The sequence below is a fragment of the Onychomys torridus genome, chromosome 19, assembly GCF_903995425.1.
Source record: "Onychomys torridus chromosome 19, mOncTor1.1, whole genome shotgun sequence".
NCBI classification, from domain to species: domain Eukaryota; kingdom Metazoa; phylum Chordata; class Mammalia; order Rodentia; family Cricetidae; genus Onychomys; species Onychomys torridus.
Window position 1 is genome coordinate 34,249,893 of NC_050461.1, and position 13,497 is coordinate 34,263,389.

General features: G+C 41.8%; 1 protein-coding gene across 2 annotated transcripts in view; it reads left to right on the forward strand.

The window, feature by feature from the left end:
• Pde7b (phosphodiesterase 7B) overlaps positions 1–13,497 on the forward strand; it is a 309,660-nt gene that overhangs the window by 270,756 nt on the left and 25,407 nt on the right. For both annotated transcript variants that reach the window (XM_036168952.1, XM_036168953.1), the window contains 4 exons: positions 768–831; positions 2,879–2,974; positions 5,364–5,464; positions 7,160–7,291. In XM_036168952.1, coding sequence (XP_036024845.1) covers positions 768–831; positions 2,879–2,974; positions 5,364–5,464; positions 7,160–7,291 — 393 coding nt within the window. The remainder of the gene's footprint in view (positions 1–767; positions 832–2,878; positions 2,975–5,363; positions 5,465–7,159; positions 7,292–13,497) is intronic.

Sequence of the window (13,497 nt, forward strand, 5' to 3'; positions counted from 1 at the left end):
CACTGGATTTTTCACAGAACCACTCAAGGGCAGAGAGAATCAGCAGTTAGTCTTGCATTGGTGACTGTGCCTTCAAACAGAGTAGGTCTTTAAATTATCTGATATATTCAGTTACTATCCAGTTTCCTATACAGTAGTTAATTTTACATGAGCAAAATAATGTCTCAGCAATGGTTTTCACTTTGTTTTTAATTTTTTTTTATTATGAGAACTGGGACTGTAGCTCAGTGGTAAAATACTTGTATGACATGCACAAGATCCTGGGTTTAATTCCAAACACCACATATACAAACAGCAAAAACAAAAACAAAAAATGTTGCAAAGCTTCTCTCTACCACTCACCCTTCACAGAGCCCCTTTAACGAACACCTACACCTGTGCTCCCTCTGAATAAGCACTGTGACAGGTACTTGAGGTACATAGCGCTACCTGTCTCCACCCCAACAAACAACCCTCTGATGTGGATGTTATCAGCCACATTTTTCAGATGAAGGTTGGAGAAGTTAAGGGCGTAACCAAGGTCCCATAACCAGGAGGAAGTGGCTGACATTAGCCCGGTGGTTTAACCTGAGAGCCTGCCCCTGGAGCTGTCACTAGTGAATGGAGTAGAGTCTGGTTTACCCCAAATCCATTCTACACAGAGTAGCACGATACTGTTTCCATCTTTTTAACTATTTCGATTAGTGTCTACAAGTCAATGTTTGAGTCTCAATGTGCTTCACTGGGGCATTGTTTTGTTTTGTTTTTTTTCTTGTTTACTTTTTCAGCATATGCTCTCCAAAGTTGGAATGTGGGACTTTGACATCTTCTTGTTCGATCGCTTGACAAATGGTAAGTTACCCCCAAAGAATTCTCACTAACATACACACCATAAAGTGGATTCATTTCGTGAGAAACAAGCTGTATTTTTAGACAGATTACTTTTTCCTTCTCTTCCCACTCTCATAAATCTATAGTCAGTCAAGGCAGAAGAGGGAGAGGGAAATTAATTCAGATGAAGAATGAGGACTGAACTTGACCTTAGCATGTTAGGACAGTTTCCTTCTGACCTGTGATCCCAAAAGAATTAGGAAACTGCTGATTGCATTCCTTCCTCACAGATACTGTGGCCATGTCCAAACGCAGAGTTCATTGCTAGTCAATGGGAAGTGAACATACAAAAGCACACCTGATTAGTCCTGTCCCTTATAGGCAAGGTGCTTAGGCAGCTTCTTAAGTGAGCTGAATGTGCCCATTGCAGGCATTGCTCAAACAAGTTCGTCATCAACAGAAGGAAGCAATTGCTAAGAAAAGAATGTAAAAGCTTCAGCTGTAGCTGAAAATGAAGCACTCCCGTTGACTCTTCTTTTCATATTTTTATGTCTATAAAAGCTCTGCCTAACAAAATAATAAGATATATTTTCCCCTACCTGTTAAACAAATGTATATAAGCTTATGCCAATGAAAGGCATCACTTAATGCTGATGTTGGTCTGACCCATCATCTGTCATATTTGTGCAGTAAGCCATTGCCCATGATTTTCTCAACACTGACTTGGCAAGCAGTGTGCTGTAAGAGAGATGTAGTGTAAGGTTATGGCATGGATTTTTTACTCTATGGAAAGCTAACTAGAATACATACGATATGGGTGGAGTCCTAGAGTCCATAATGTTTTATTTGAACTTGTTTAGATCAGCTAGAAACGGGTACTGATAAATAAAATTAACTGTGAATAAAAGAACTTCTAGAGTGGTGTTTGAAAGAAAGTATAATCATGACTGTTACAGAAATGAAGCCATCAAAGATTGTGTTTATCTCAGTTCATTAGCAGGCCGCTGACCTACCACAACAGTTCCAAAGGAAACATCAAAGAACCACACAAACACACACACACACACACACACACACACACACACACACACACATACACACACACGCAGGAAGACACACGGAAATGAATTAATAAACAGCCGTGAAATGCCACCGGACTAGCTGCAGTTGTAAGTCTAGCAACAAGGATCATCTGCTGTGTTATCCGCTATTTCTAACTTGGAGAGTTCTAAAATAGCTCCAAGACAATGAAAATTGTGGACAAGCATTGACTCAGGTACCCTAAAAGGACATTCTTTGGCAATACTCAGGTTGCACTGAAGACACTTGGGCAGTTTCTTGATCCTTTGTGAAGTCATAATAGGCTCTCTAATACTTTTTTTAAATAGTAAAAAAAAATAATAATAAAATAAAATAAAAATGTGTCAGTCAGGCATGGTAACACTCAGGAAGCTGAGGCTACCAGAACACGAATTTGAGGCTGGTCTGAACTACATGTAGTGAGAACCTATCTCAATAATTAATTAATTAAATTCAAAAATAATTTTTCTTGGATAGATAATATCTCTTGAATGTTAATGTTACCATAGCTTTAACTTTGCAGCCCTTCTGGCTGGAATTGTGAAATATCTCAAAGTCAGCCTTCTCTTACATAACTGTCATAGGAAGAGTAGGTTGCTGTTATTGAACAATGTAGTGATTTAAATATCCCTATAATGTAAAAGTTAATTGGAAGTGGCTTAAAGTGTATTTCAAGCGGCCATGTGTTTTTAAAATTACACATTCTCTCTCTCTCTCTCTCTCTCTCTCTCTCTCTCTCTCTCTAATACTTCAATAGACAAATTTCTTCATTTAGTATTTTCCCCCCGCTGGTGTAAGAGGATGGGAGATAATTTTATTTGTACAATAGTGAGAAACCTAGAAGAAGATCATAGTATGTATAATTTCAAATCCAAAGTGGGGAATTATTCTATCAGAGAAACCTTATTTCAGAGAATTTAAATCTTATCTTCAATCTTGCTAGTGCGTTTTAAAAGCAACAATAAAGCAAGCACCTCTTCCTCTCCAGGGAACAGTCTGGTGACACTCCTGTGTCACCTCTTCAATACCCATGGCCTCATCCACCATTTCAAGCTGGACATGGTGACCTTACACAGGTTTTTGGGTAAGTCTTCTTTCTTTCGTGTTCCTACACAACCACACGAGTAAGGGCAATGTGTAACTCTGACTCTACGTGTCACGAAACGTGAGCTGAGCAGGGTCGGCAACAGACATGATATGGGAGAAAGCCCACGAGCCCTCAACCCTGCACAAAGAGCAATGGGCAACTGTGGAATGCTGAGAGTGGGCACCATAGTCTTCCCCAGGGAAGAGCAGACCAACTGGTTATTCAATACCAGATAGTCAGCCCTGAAAACATATGTATGAGTAACGTTTACGGACTGAGCAGGTTGTGCTTGTGCATATAGGAATATAAATACATATATATATATATATATATATATATATATATAAACAATTAATGAAAAACAGAGGCTCTGAATTTGAAAGAAGCAAGGAGAAGTATATGGGAGAGTTTGGAGGGTGGAAAGGGAAGGGGGAAATGATGTAAATATATTATAATCTCAAAAATAACAGAAATAATTTTAAATAAAGTGTTAAGAACCATAGCATGCTAGAAAAAGACCTCAAATTAATATTAAAAGATTGTATCTTGGTTTTTAATATAGCTTATCTAGCCTAAGTCATTGATAAATTATTAGCTTAATGTGTTGTGTTTATAATGCGTTAAGGATCCATAAAGAAAACCACCAAGAATATCTAGGTGTCAAGATGATTCTGATATGCTCTCATACTTATAAAATTCCAATGAGATCTGCCTCAAATAACTCTAGTCACAACACAAGTTGCTGGAAATCTTTAAAATGAATGGTAATTACTACTAACATGCCCTTCACTATGCGAGGGATACTTTGAATAAATTATTTCTAATTATTTGAAGAAAACCACAAGTTGGATATTATTATCTCCATTTGGTCCACAGTTAAAGAGAACAAGCAAGAGGTTTCACTATTTCCCAAGGCTAATGACTAGTAACCCGGCCTCAGTTCACACACAGGTCTAAGCCCGCCATCTTTACACACAAGGCTGCCGTCATCTTTCTCTAAACACAGCCCCAGGTCTTTGCTTCTGTGAGTGTTCTGATTTATCTGCCCATGAATTATCCAAGGTAGATTCCTAATCACCGGATGGCTTGCCAATGCCACGTAGCACATTTCTAGTTCTTTGACTTGCTCTGTACTATGAACTTGAAAGTTGACTCAGTACCATCAGGAGGAAGATAAAAGCAGCATCAGCCACCGGGTTTACATGTTGCTTACACCTTCTGGGACCTCTTTCAAGGACCCGTATGTATTAATGCATGAACCATGCAAAGGCAGTGACACCTGGGACTCAAAATAGTGTTATCCCAAAGTCAGGGAAGAAAGCTGAGGATTGTGGCTAAGTAATTTGCACATCACAGATAAGTGACAGAGCTTGAGTTTATATATGATAGGAAAAAAGCCTACCAAATAAAAAGTATACACAGCGTAGTGGAAATATATGAAACCTGCCATACAACCTGGCTCCTTTCCAGAATCCTAAATAACCCCAGGCTGATTGTATTTTAATTGCTTGAGCAAAGTAATGCCATGAAAAGGGCCAAATAATTATGACTGGTCTAAAGAGATGCAGATTCTTTGGACACGCATATGTGCCCCCAGAACATCTAAGAAATACAGCCTTGACAACTGAATTAGCAGCAGAACCAGAACCAGATTCATAGCATAATAGAAGAATATGGTCATTGTAAGTTCAGTCATTCTATACACACTGAATATATTGCATCCCAAGCATTGACTTGGTCATTTGCTGAAGCAGGGTATCGGCTTCTATAAGCAACAAACCAAGATGGTATTGCCTATTACTGGACTTGACCCTCTGAGCCTTGCATTGCACTAGAGGGCCATGAGTGAGGATGTGCTAACAGAGGGAGACGTGAACCAAGGAAGCCCGCCTTGAATCAATGCAGTTCTGTGACTGCCACCTGATGGAGGACCAGATCTGTTTGGATGAGTGTTTGTGATTCAAGTGGTAATATAATCCCTGAACAGCAGGAATCCAGCACACAAGGGCTCTGAAAGGAAGTGTCATCTGTGGCATAATATTAATGAATGGCAACAGATTTAGATAATTAAATGATGGTGTGAAATGAAGTTGGACTTTTTCCTCCATATTTATTCGTCCTGTGGATGAGAGCCTCTTCATGAATGCCAGAAAGTGGTGATTTATGGAAGAGGTGAGACATCCCAAGAGCCGCACAAATCCTTCTGGCCTTTCTCTTCCCTTCCTTTTCCATCACACACAGCCCAGTTGAGGTCCAAGGCTTTCGAACTGCCTTCATTTTTAAAGAACTCCTCAGGCTGTGCACTTTGGAAGAAACACCAATGTCTCATCTACTGTGTCATGCTCGTTTTGATTTTAGCTGACTAAGCTTTCTATTTTCTTCCTAGTCATGGTTCAGGAAGATTACCATGGTCACAACCCATACCATAATGCTGTCCATGCAGCTGATGTCACCCAGGCCATGCACTGTTACCTGAAGGAGCCAAAGGTAAAGCAAGATTCAGTCACCTCCGCTGCCACCTGCGGATGCCAAGTCAATGTACTGCTAAGCATTAAATTGTTCAATGTTGGGAATCCTTCAAAATAAGACTGCAAATTATTTATACTAACATTTTCTATGTCAGCTCCGAAAATCTGACCATAGCCATGAAAACAGATGTGGATTTTTTCTGAGAATTCCTTCCATAGTTTATTGATTTTTCAAGGCTACACAAGACCCGAAGCAGCCAGCCTACCTCTTCTATATCCTCAGTGGTCCCAAAAGCAAGTACTTTTGCAATAGACCTTTACCACAAACACTGCTAACACTGAGCTGTGCTGGAAAAAGCTTCCCAGCTTGTGGTTTTTTAATCAATAAATGGGGATCAGAGCTTCTCCAGTTTCAAGTCCCATTTCTTCTTGGCCAATGGGAGATTCTAATTCGGAATCCAAAAAAAAAAAAAAAATCATGGATGTCCAAGACCTCTTAGCAAGCATGCTCTGATGAGATGAACCAACCCAAAATCAGAGAATAAAGATGTAATGATAGTGTAATGTAGTGGTCCTTACAATCAAGGCAGTCCCTCGCTATTAAAAAATTAGGGGTTTGGTGTAATATACAGTAGGAATTTCCTTGAGGGCTTTTTTTAAAAACAGTATTCAAGTTCGAGACTCTGCTTAGAAATTCATTAAATATACAGATGCTTCAGTGTAAGCCACTAAACACACAGATACCACACAAGCATCTCGGGATAGAGCAGAGGGGTGCGGCAGACCTGGACACCAAAGCTTTTTGGATCTCTATGTGGTCTAGAAGTGGTATCATATACTTCTACTTTTAAGTCAGACTTTCCATTTCCCTGCTTGTTTTTCTGATTGACAAAAAGTAAAGACTCTCGAATATTCTCCCACCACTTAGTCCATATTCAGAAAGAATGCAACTTTTGAAATCCAAGCTACTTCTTTCAAAGAAGTTGGCAAAGATGTATATCAGTTAAAATACACCAGGGCTGGGGCCTAAGTTCAGTGGGAGTATGCTTGATGAGCGTGTGTGAGGCCCTACGTTCAATCCCCAGTATAGGCTTTAAAAGGGGGAGGGAATTAAGGGAAAGTAAGTAAGATAGCTCACTTGGTAAAAGCACTTGCCACAAAAGCCTGATAATCGTTCATGTTTGGTCCCCAGACCCCACAGCTATGGGATGCATATACCTTTACACACACACACACACACACACACACACACACACACACACACACACAGGACCGGAGCTGGGGAGAGAATACTAATAATTTTTAAATGGATATTTTAAACAAAGAAACACACTACTGATACTTTTAAGTCTTGTTTATTCCTTTGAATAAACAAGCACATGTCTTCAATTCCAACTTCCTCTCCAAGCAAGGGTAACATGGCCGCTGCTCCTGCAGCCATTGATATTGCCCACAGGTTTTGCCACTGCAAAAGCAAAACCTGTTAGCAGGAGGAAGAGAGTGTGGGATGGAGAACACGAGTTATGTTTTCCCAGTTACTCTCCACACGGTCCTTGCTCCCACCCTTAAGAGTTCTGTGTGCATATGGCCTCACTGACTACCTCAGTGGTCTGTGGGCAGAGGTCTGGCTAACAGGCCCAACAGTGTTGTGTTGGGTTTGACTGAGACACAGCAAATGGTAACACTCAATCTCCCAATGTTATTTTGTTAACAGTTGGCTAGCTTCCTCACACCTCTGGATATCATGCTTGGACTACTGGCTGCAGCAGCTCATGACGTGGACCACCCAGGGGTGAACCAGCCATTTTTGATCAAAACCAACCACCACCTTGCCAACTTGTATCAGGTAAAAACAAGCTGAATGAGGAGCCAGGACAGGAGAAGGTTACTTCAGTGATACAAACACATCCAAAGAGTATGATTTGAATTAGAATAGGCCTATCCTTGGAAGGCTAAATGGTGTACAGATAGCCAAGAAACTCATTTTGCTCCAAAGCAGCTTTGAAACAGTCCTGAGTCAACAGGATGCATGAACCTTCCTTCTTATGGTTTAAAATATGTGTCTCCATGGAGACTGACTCATACCTTGTGGTCAGTTGAAACTGGTTCTTGCAGATCTTAAATAGCTGCCTCCTAGGTGTGATTCGAATTCAGATTTAAGTCTCTGGACCCATTTCTAAACTTTATGGGCCTTGGAGTCAAAGGCATGTTATCAAAGATAAGGGGTGTATTTTGTTGTTCGGAAACAGTTCCCCAGCATGATTGGCTGGCCTAAAGAACTCTCACCAGTGATAGCCTCTCAGATACTAAGTCTTAGATTAATACCCTATGAACTCTCTGGTCTGCTGTCATGTGTCTGTTTGCTTTGAGGCAGGGTTTCACATAAGCCAGCCTGGCCTCAAGCTCCTCCTGCCTCAGCCTCCCAAGCACTAGGATGTCAGCCATACACTGATGTGAGTTTTCAGTCCTGAGGTTCTCTTGAGTTGTCACTAACAAGATTGTCTCATACAGGGGAGTCACTTCTCCCAGTTTCTGATCTTGTTTCAACTGAGTGATAAAAGAAACTCTTAATAGAGCATCATAAAACAGCTCCATTAAGCAAGAGTCTTCAGCTCAGTGGTGCATTTACTTCCAATAAAGTACAATTGGAACATGGAGAAAAGCCCTTCTCCATCCAGGTGCCTTTGTGCCCAGAGAGGAACCAGCATTCTGAGGTCTAGGGTCCACCTCACAACTCGCTCATTGTTGGATCCCTTGAGCAATCAGCCAGCATGCTACAGTTACAATTGGCAATTTATGATGAGCTTAAAAATAAACCAAGAAGCTGGGTGTAGTAGCGCCCACCTTTAATCCCAGCACTCCGGAGGCAGAGACAGAAGGATCCCTGTGTATCTGAGCCCAGCCTAGTCTCAAACGAGTTCCAGGACAGCCAAGACTATAGAGAGAGAAAGACCCTGTCTCAAACAAACAAACAGACAGACAAAAACACAAAATGAAAGCTAATTTCCCAAAACCATCTCAGGAGCTAACTTTGTTGGTGGATAAAAACATAGACATTTGAATGGAGAGGAGGGGGCAAAATGGCTGTCCGGAGACAAACCTCCCCTCCCTCCCCGCACCAAGCAACACACTATACTTTAAAATCTCTGGTAACATGGTCTTTCTAAGCCTGAAGAGGGTCTCAGAAACTAGCTGCAGATTTTCACAGGATACCTATGCACATTTTCCTAGGAAATTTACCCTCATTTACTTTACTCTGAGTTACAGATTCAGAAAATCATAAGAACCATGGCAATGAATGAGATAAATAAATGTATAAATATGCACAAGCATTCTACACTCACACACACATTTAATCAACGAGAGTCCCACAGAGGAGATGAGCCGGGACTTACGGACTTATGGGGCTGGGAGAACACCCTGTGCGTGACTTCGCTGCAATCCACACTGACAGAAAATAGATAAGGTGTCAGGGGCTTCCTCTCCTTCAGTTGGCCGGGTTCTTTCAGTTCCGATAAAGAAGATCACTGCATAACACCCAGCACATGCCTTTGTACTGTGATAAGGAAAGAGCCAGGGCAGCTGGAGCGAAGGCGGGGTCAGAGGGCACCTTCCTGTGGTCTGCAGCCTGGACCAGGTTCCCAAGCTGACTTGCCAACCAGGGTCAATAAGAAGACATGACAGGCACTTCCACCTGGATGGAGCCTCACTCAGAATAAAAGCAGTCCATGTGTTGAGGATGGGAGACCCATAGGAACAGGAGCTATGAAAGGAAGGCCCCTCCACCCTCCAACATTACTGACCATCATCCATATGTACACACATACAGTCCCAGATGGGCTCAGCTCAGCAAGCTGCAAGTGTGCACAGCATCAGATGAAATGATGGTTACCACAATTTTTTTTTTTAAGCTGGGTATCGAACCCAGGGCCTTGCGCTTGCTAGGCGAGCACTCTACCACTGAGCTAAATCCCCAACCATTTTTTTAAAGATTTATTTATTATGTATACAGAAGAGAGTGCCAAATCTCATTACAGATGGTTGTGAGCCAGCATGTGGGTGCTGGGAATTGAACTCAAGACCTCTGGAAGAGCAGTCGGTGCTCTTAACCTCTGAGCCATCTCTCCAGCCCCAGTTACCACAATTTAAAAAAAAAAACAAAAAAAAAAAACTGCTTTCAGTTTAATTTAAAATGTAATTCCTTTTGATAGATTCCAACTACATATTAACTACTATGACAGACCGCTCCATGGATAAAATAATGGTTAATTCTTCCATGAAACCTTATGATTATCCCATTCTATGATGTTTAGCGGAAGCATATGTGATTTTTCTTAATCATTTGCTATAGGCAATTGGGGGTGGAGATTAACATTTTAAATTCCTTTTCATTTTGAATGACTCTGAATCACACACACACACCAGGCTGACAGTCCAGGAGAAATGTTTCTATGACTGCCCCTCAAATATATAATTGCAAAAATTATTCATGCCCTTATAATTTCTACAGGATGAAAGTTATTCTAGATAGAGTATTAAATTCTATAAAGGGGGGAGGATGTCAAAATTGGTCTTCTACTTCAATAAGTTTCCCAGGCGCTTATCTGAACAGGTGTTCCATGGATAGCAAGTGAATCCATGGCCCTTGTTCTAAGATCAGTCTTGAGCAGATAAGCTGAATGAAAAAAAAAAAGAATAGTCAAACAGGCCTTAAAGCAGGGTTTGTCAAAGACCAAGGACTTATTTGGAACTCAAGATGCTTCTCTTCCTCTGAGACCTCCCAGATGAGGCCCTTGGGGTATCTCCAAGGAGACCACTTGGTTTGTTAGACGAGAGCTGGGCAGAAACTGTTATTTCCAGAGTCATTTCGTGAGCAATTAAGAATGAAAACACAAGGCGAATCCACGCTCTTGTTTTTCTTCCTGTATCCTCCCGATTTAAAAGTGGGAAAACATGTGACTCCTCTGGATACCAGACTCTCAGTTTATCAACATCACTCTAAGTATTTTCATCAACGGAAGCTTTTGGTAAATAGAGTAGAGAGAGCCAGACCTGGTGGCACGGGCCTGTAATCCCAGCTACTCAGGAAGATGGAGGAGCAGGGTTGCAGAATCAAGGACAGCCTGGATGATTTAGAGAGGCCCTGTCTCAAAAGACTAAGCAAAAGAAAAACTGGGGTTATAGCTCAGTTGTACAGAGTTTGTCTGTCTGCACAAGACCCTAGGTTCAAGCCCCATTACCACAAAAAAAGGATGGAGGAAGAGAGTAAACACCATTAAAATAATAATAATAATAAAGGAAAGCTGTCTTGCATGGTAGCAACTCAGCGATGCCGGATTCCCTTTGACAGACAGCCTCTTGATTTAATTTGAAACCCTGTGTGGTGGTTTATTAAATGCTACCAATCAAAGGGATTATTTCATCTCCAGGGCAAATCATATTTGATCATTCAGAGAAGAAAAAGAGGGCGTGGCAGTGTTGGGCCTTCGATGTTATAAGGGTTTTGTTTTTCCAAATTAAAATTCCAACAGTTCTTGTAAGCCACAAAGATGGAAGTTAGTTCTTTCAACATTAAGATGAGGATGATTCTTGGGTTTGGGATATGGTTCTGTTGGTTCTCATGCAAGCACGAGGACCTGAGTTTGAATCCCCAACACCCACAACAAAGTCCGGTGTGGTGGTGTACACTCTGACTCCAGCCCTGGGGAAGCAAAGGGAACAGGATCCTGAGACTGGCTGGCCAGTCAGTCTAGCTGAAACTTCCAGGTCTGGGCTCAGTGAGAGAGCCTGTCTCAAAAACAAGGTGAGGATCAAAAGAGGAAGACACTTGATGTGGACCAGGAACCAAGAAATGCATATGCACAGAAGAGCGCCTTGCACGTGCATACACACACTGTACACTACACACACACACACACACACACACACACACACACACACACACAAATAAATAAATAATGGATTTTAAAAGATTCTTTTTAAGTCTGCAAGTGTGTAGAGTCATATTGAAGACATATTGGCACTGGGACAATGTGAAATCGCTGAACTGGGTAGACAGATGTGCCACCTGATGTATCTTCCTAAACTGCTAGGATATCGGGGACCTCAAGGTGGGATCCTCTTATTGTATGCTCTCATCTCCCTGACCATTTCTGAACTGTCTCCTTTCTCTCAGACTGCCTTTTGTGGACGATGGGTCAGATAAGCCTGTCTGTCACCGTGGTGCTAGGGACAAGCCATTGTCATTGAAGACAGTTTTCTAGGCATCCCAGTGACTGGCCTGACTCTTGCCCCTGTTTTTCCCTAGTTCAGGTCATAGACATCTTCCTGTCTCCTTGTGTCCACGTCACTCAGTGTTGCCTGGTTACAATCACCAGGAGGAGTTTCCTTAAGCCCAATTCTGCCCACACGGATTCCTGCTAAGAAACCCACTGTTCCTGGGGATTTTGTAAATAACCAAACACATGGTGTACCGGCACCAACCTCGGGATTCTCGCCACAGCCTTGCTGTCAACCAAGCCTCTCTTTCCACCCCACAGCCTCAGGAAATCACAAATTGGGAATTCTTTCCGTTTCTCCAACATGTCTCATTCCTCTGTTCATGCAACAAATGTCTGTGGAGGGACTGATACGTGCGAGGTGCCATGAATGCCAAACATGTAAACAAGTAAAAATCCCCATGTTCTCTGAGGCAAAATAGAAAATAACTAAGCAAAATGTGTTATCTCTCACAATGTGACCATTTCTAAAACAAACTATACAGCCAAACAGAGAAAAGAGAAAGTATCTCTTGCTTCAGGTCTACGCATGCTACTTCTTCTGCCCATTTTTAATCAAAGGCACTATCACAGAGTATATTTAGCTCAAATATATGCACATGCTCTCTGGGTCCACGCTGACTCATTCATCTCTGGTCTCATCATAGACATCCTTTCCTCCTTGAAACTTTCTTTTTGCCTCGAAAGATCCAGCTTCCCTGTGTCTCCTCTACAACTTCAGGGTTCTCTCCCCTTATCGCCATGTGTACTAATCCAAACTGCCACTGCCTGGTTAGATGCTCAAGTCTCAGATGGACAGCAAGTCTCTGGCATGTATTCCTTCTCTGTTTCCAGTATTCAGCACCTGGCTGGTGTCAGTGAATATTCCATTGTTTCCCTTGCTGACTGTCAAGTGAACTGCAGGATGGCTTGGAATGATTTTCAAATTCTTCATAGTGATCTTACTTGCCTGCAACTCACAAATGCTACCTGACATTTTATTTGGGGAGTTATCTGGTTATCTATGAACATGTAATGAAGAAGAGCCAATTGCTATAATAATTTAAAAATATCTTGGCCTTGGACACAAGTCTGAGGATTTCACAACAGAAGATTCCAAGTCTCACTTCTACCAGATATTGACCTACAAGAATACAAATCTTGTTCTCTTTCTTTTAACAATCCTTTCAACCTTTAAACGTTAGTGTGTAGGAATTGCTTGGCAGCCACTCAATACTTCTTACATGGCACTGTGGCTCCTATACAGAGATGACAAAGAATTGTTTTTTTGACTTCGACAGTAGTCATGACTAGCTGCAGTTTCCAAACATCGGGTGTGTGCCCTTCAGAATGCATGAAGCCTTTCTGAACAGTGCTTAGGCATGAACAGTGTGCAGAATCCACGTTTGAGCCTTTACATTGGCCTGCCTGGAACAGGCCAGCAGGGCAACTGTAGTTGGAGTTTTCCTGCCTGGCCCAGTCAGGACAAATCTCTCTTACCCGCCAGTCCCACAGTCGCTCAGACCCAACCAAGAAAGCACACAGAAACTTACATTGTTTACAAACTGTATGGCTGTGGCAGGCTTCTTGTTATCTACTTTTTCTATCTTAAATTAACCCATTTCTGCTTATCTATACTTTGCCACATGGCTTGTGGCTTACCAGTATCTTTACATGTTGCTTCTCATGGCGGCTGCTGGTGGTGTCTCCCCAGCCTTCTACTTCCCAGAATTCTCTTCTCTCTTGTCCCGCCTATACTTCCTGCCTGGCCACTGGCCAATCAGAAATTTATTTA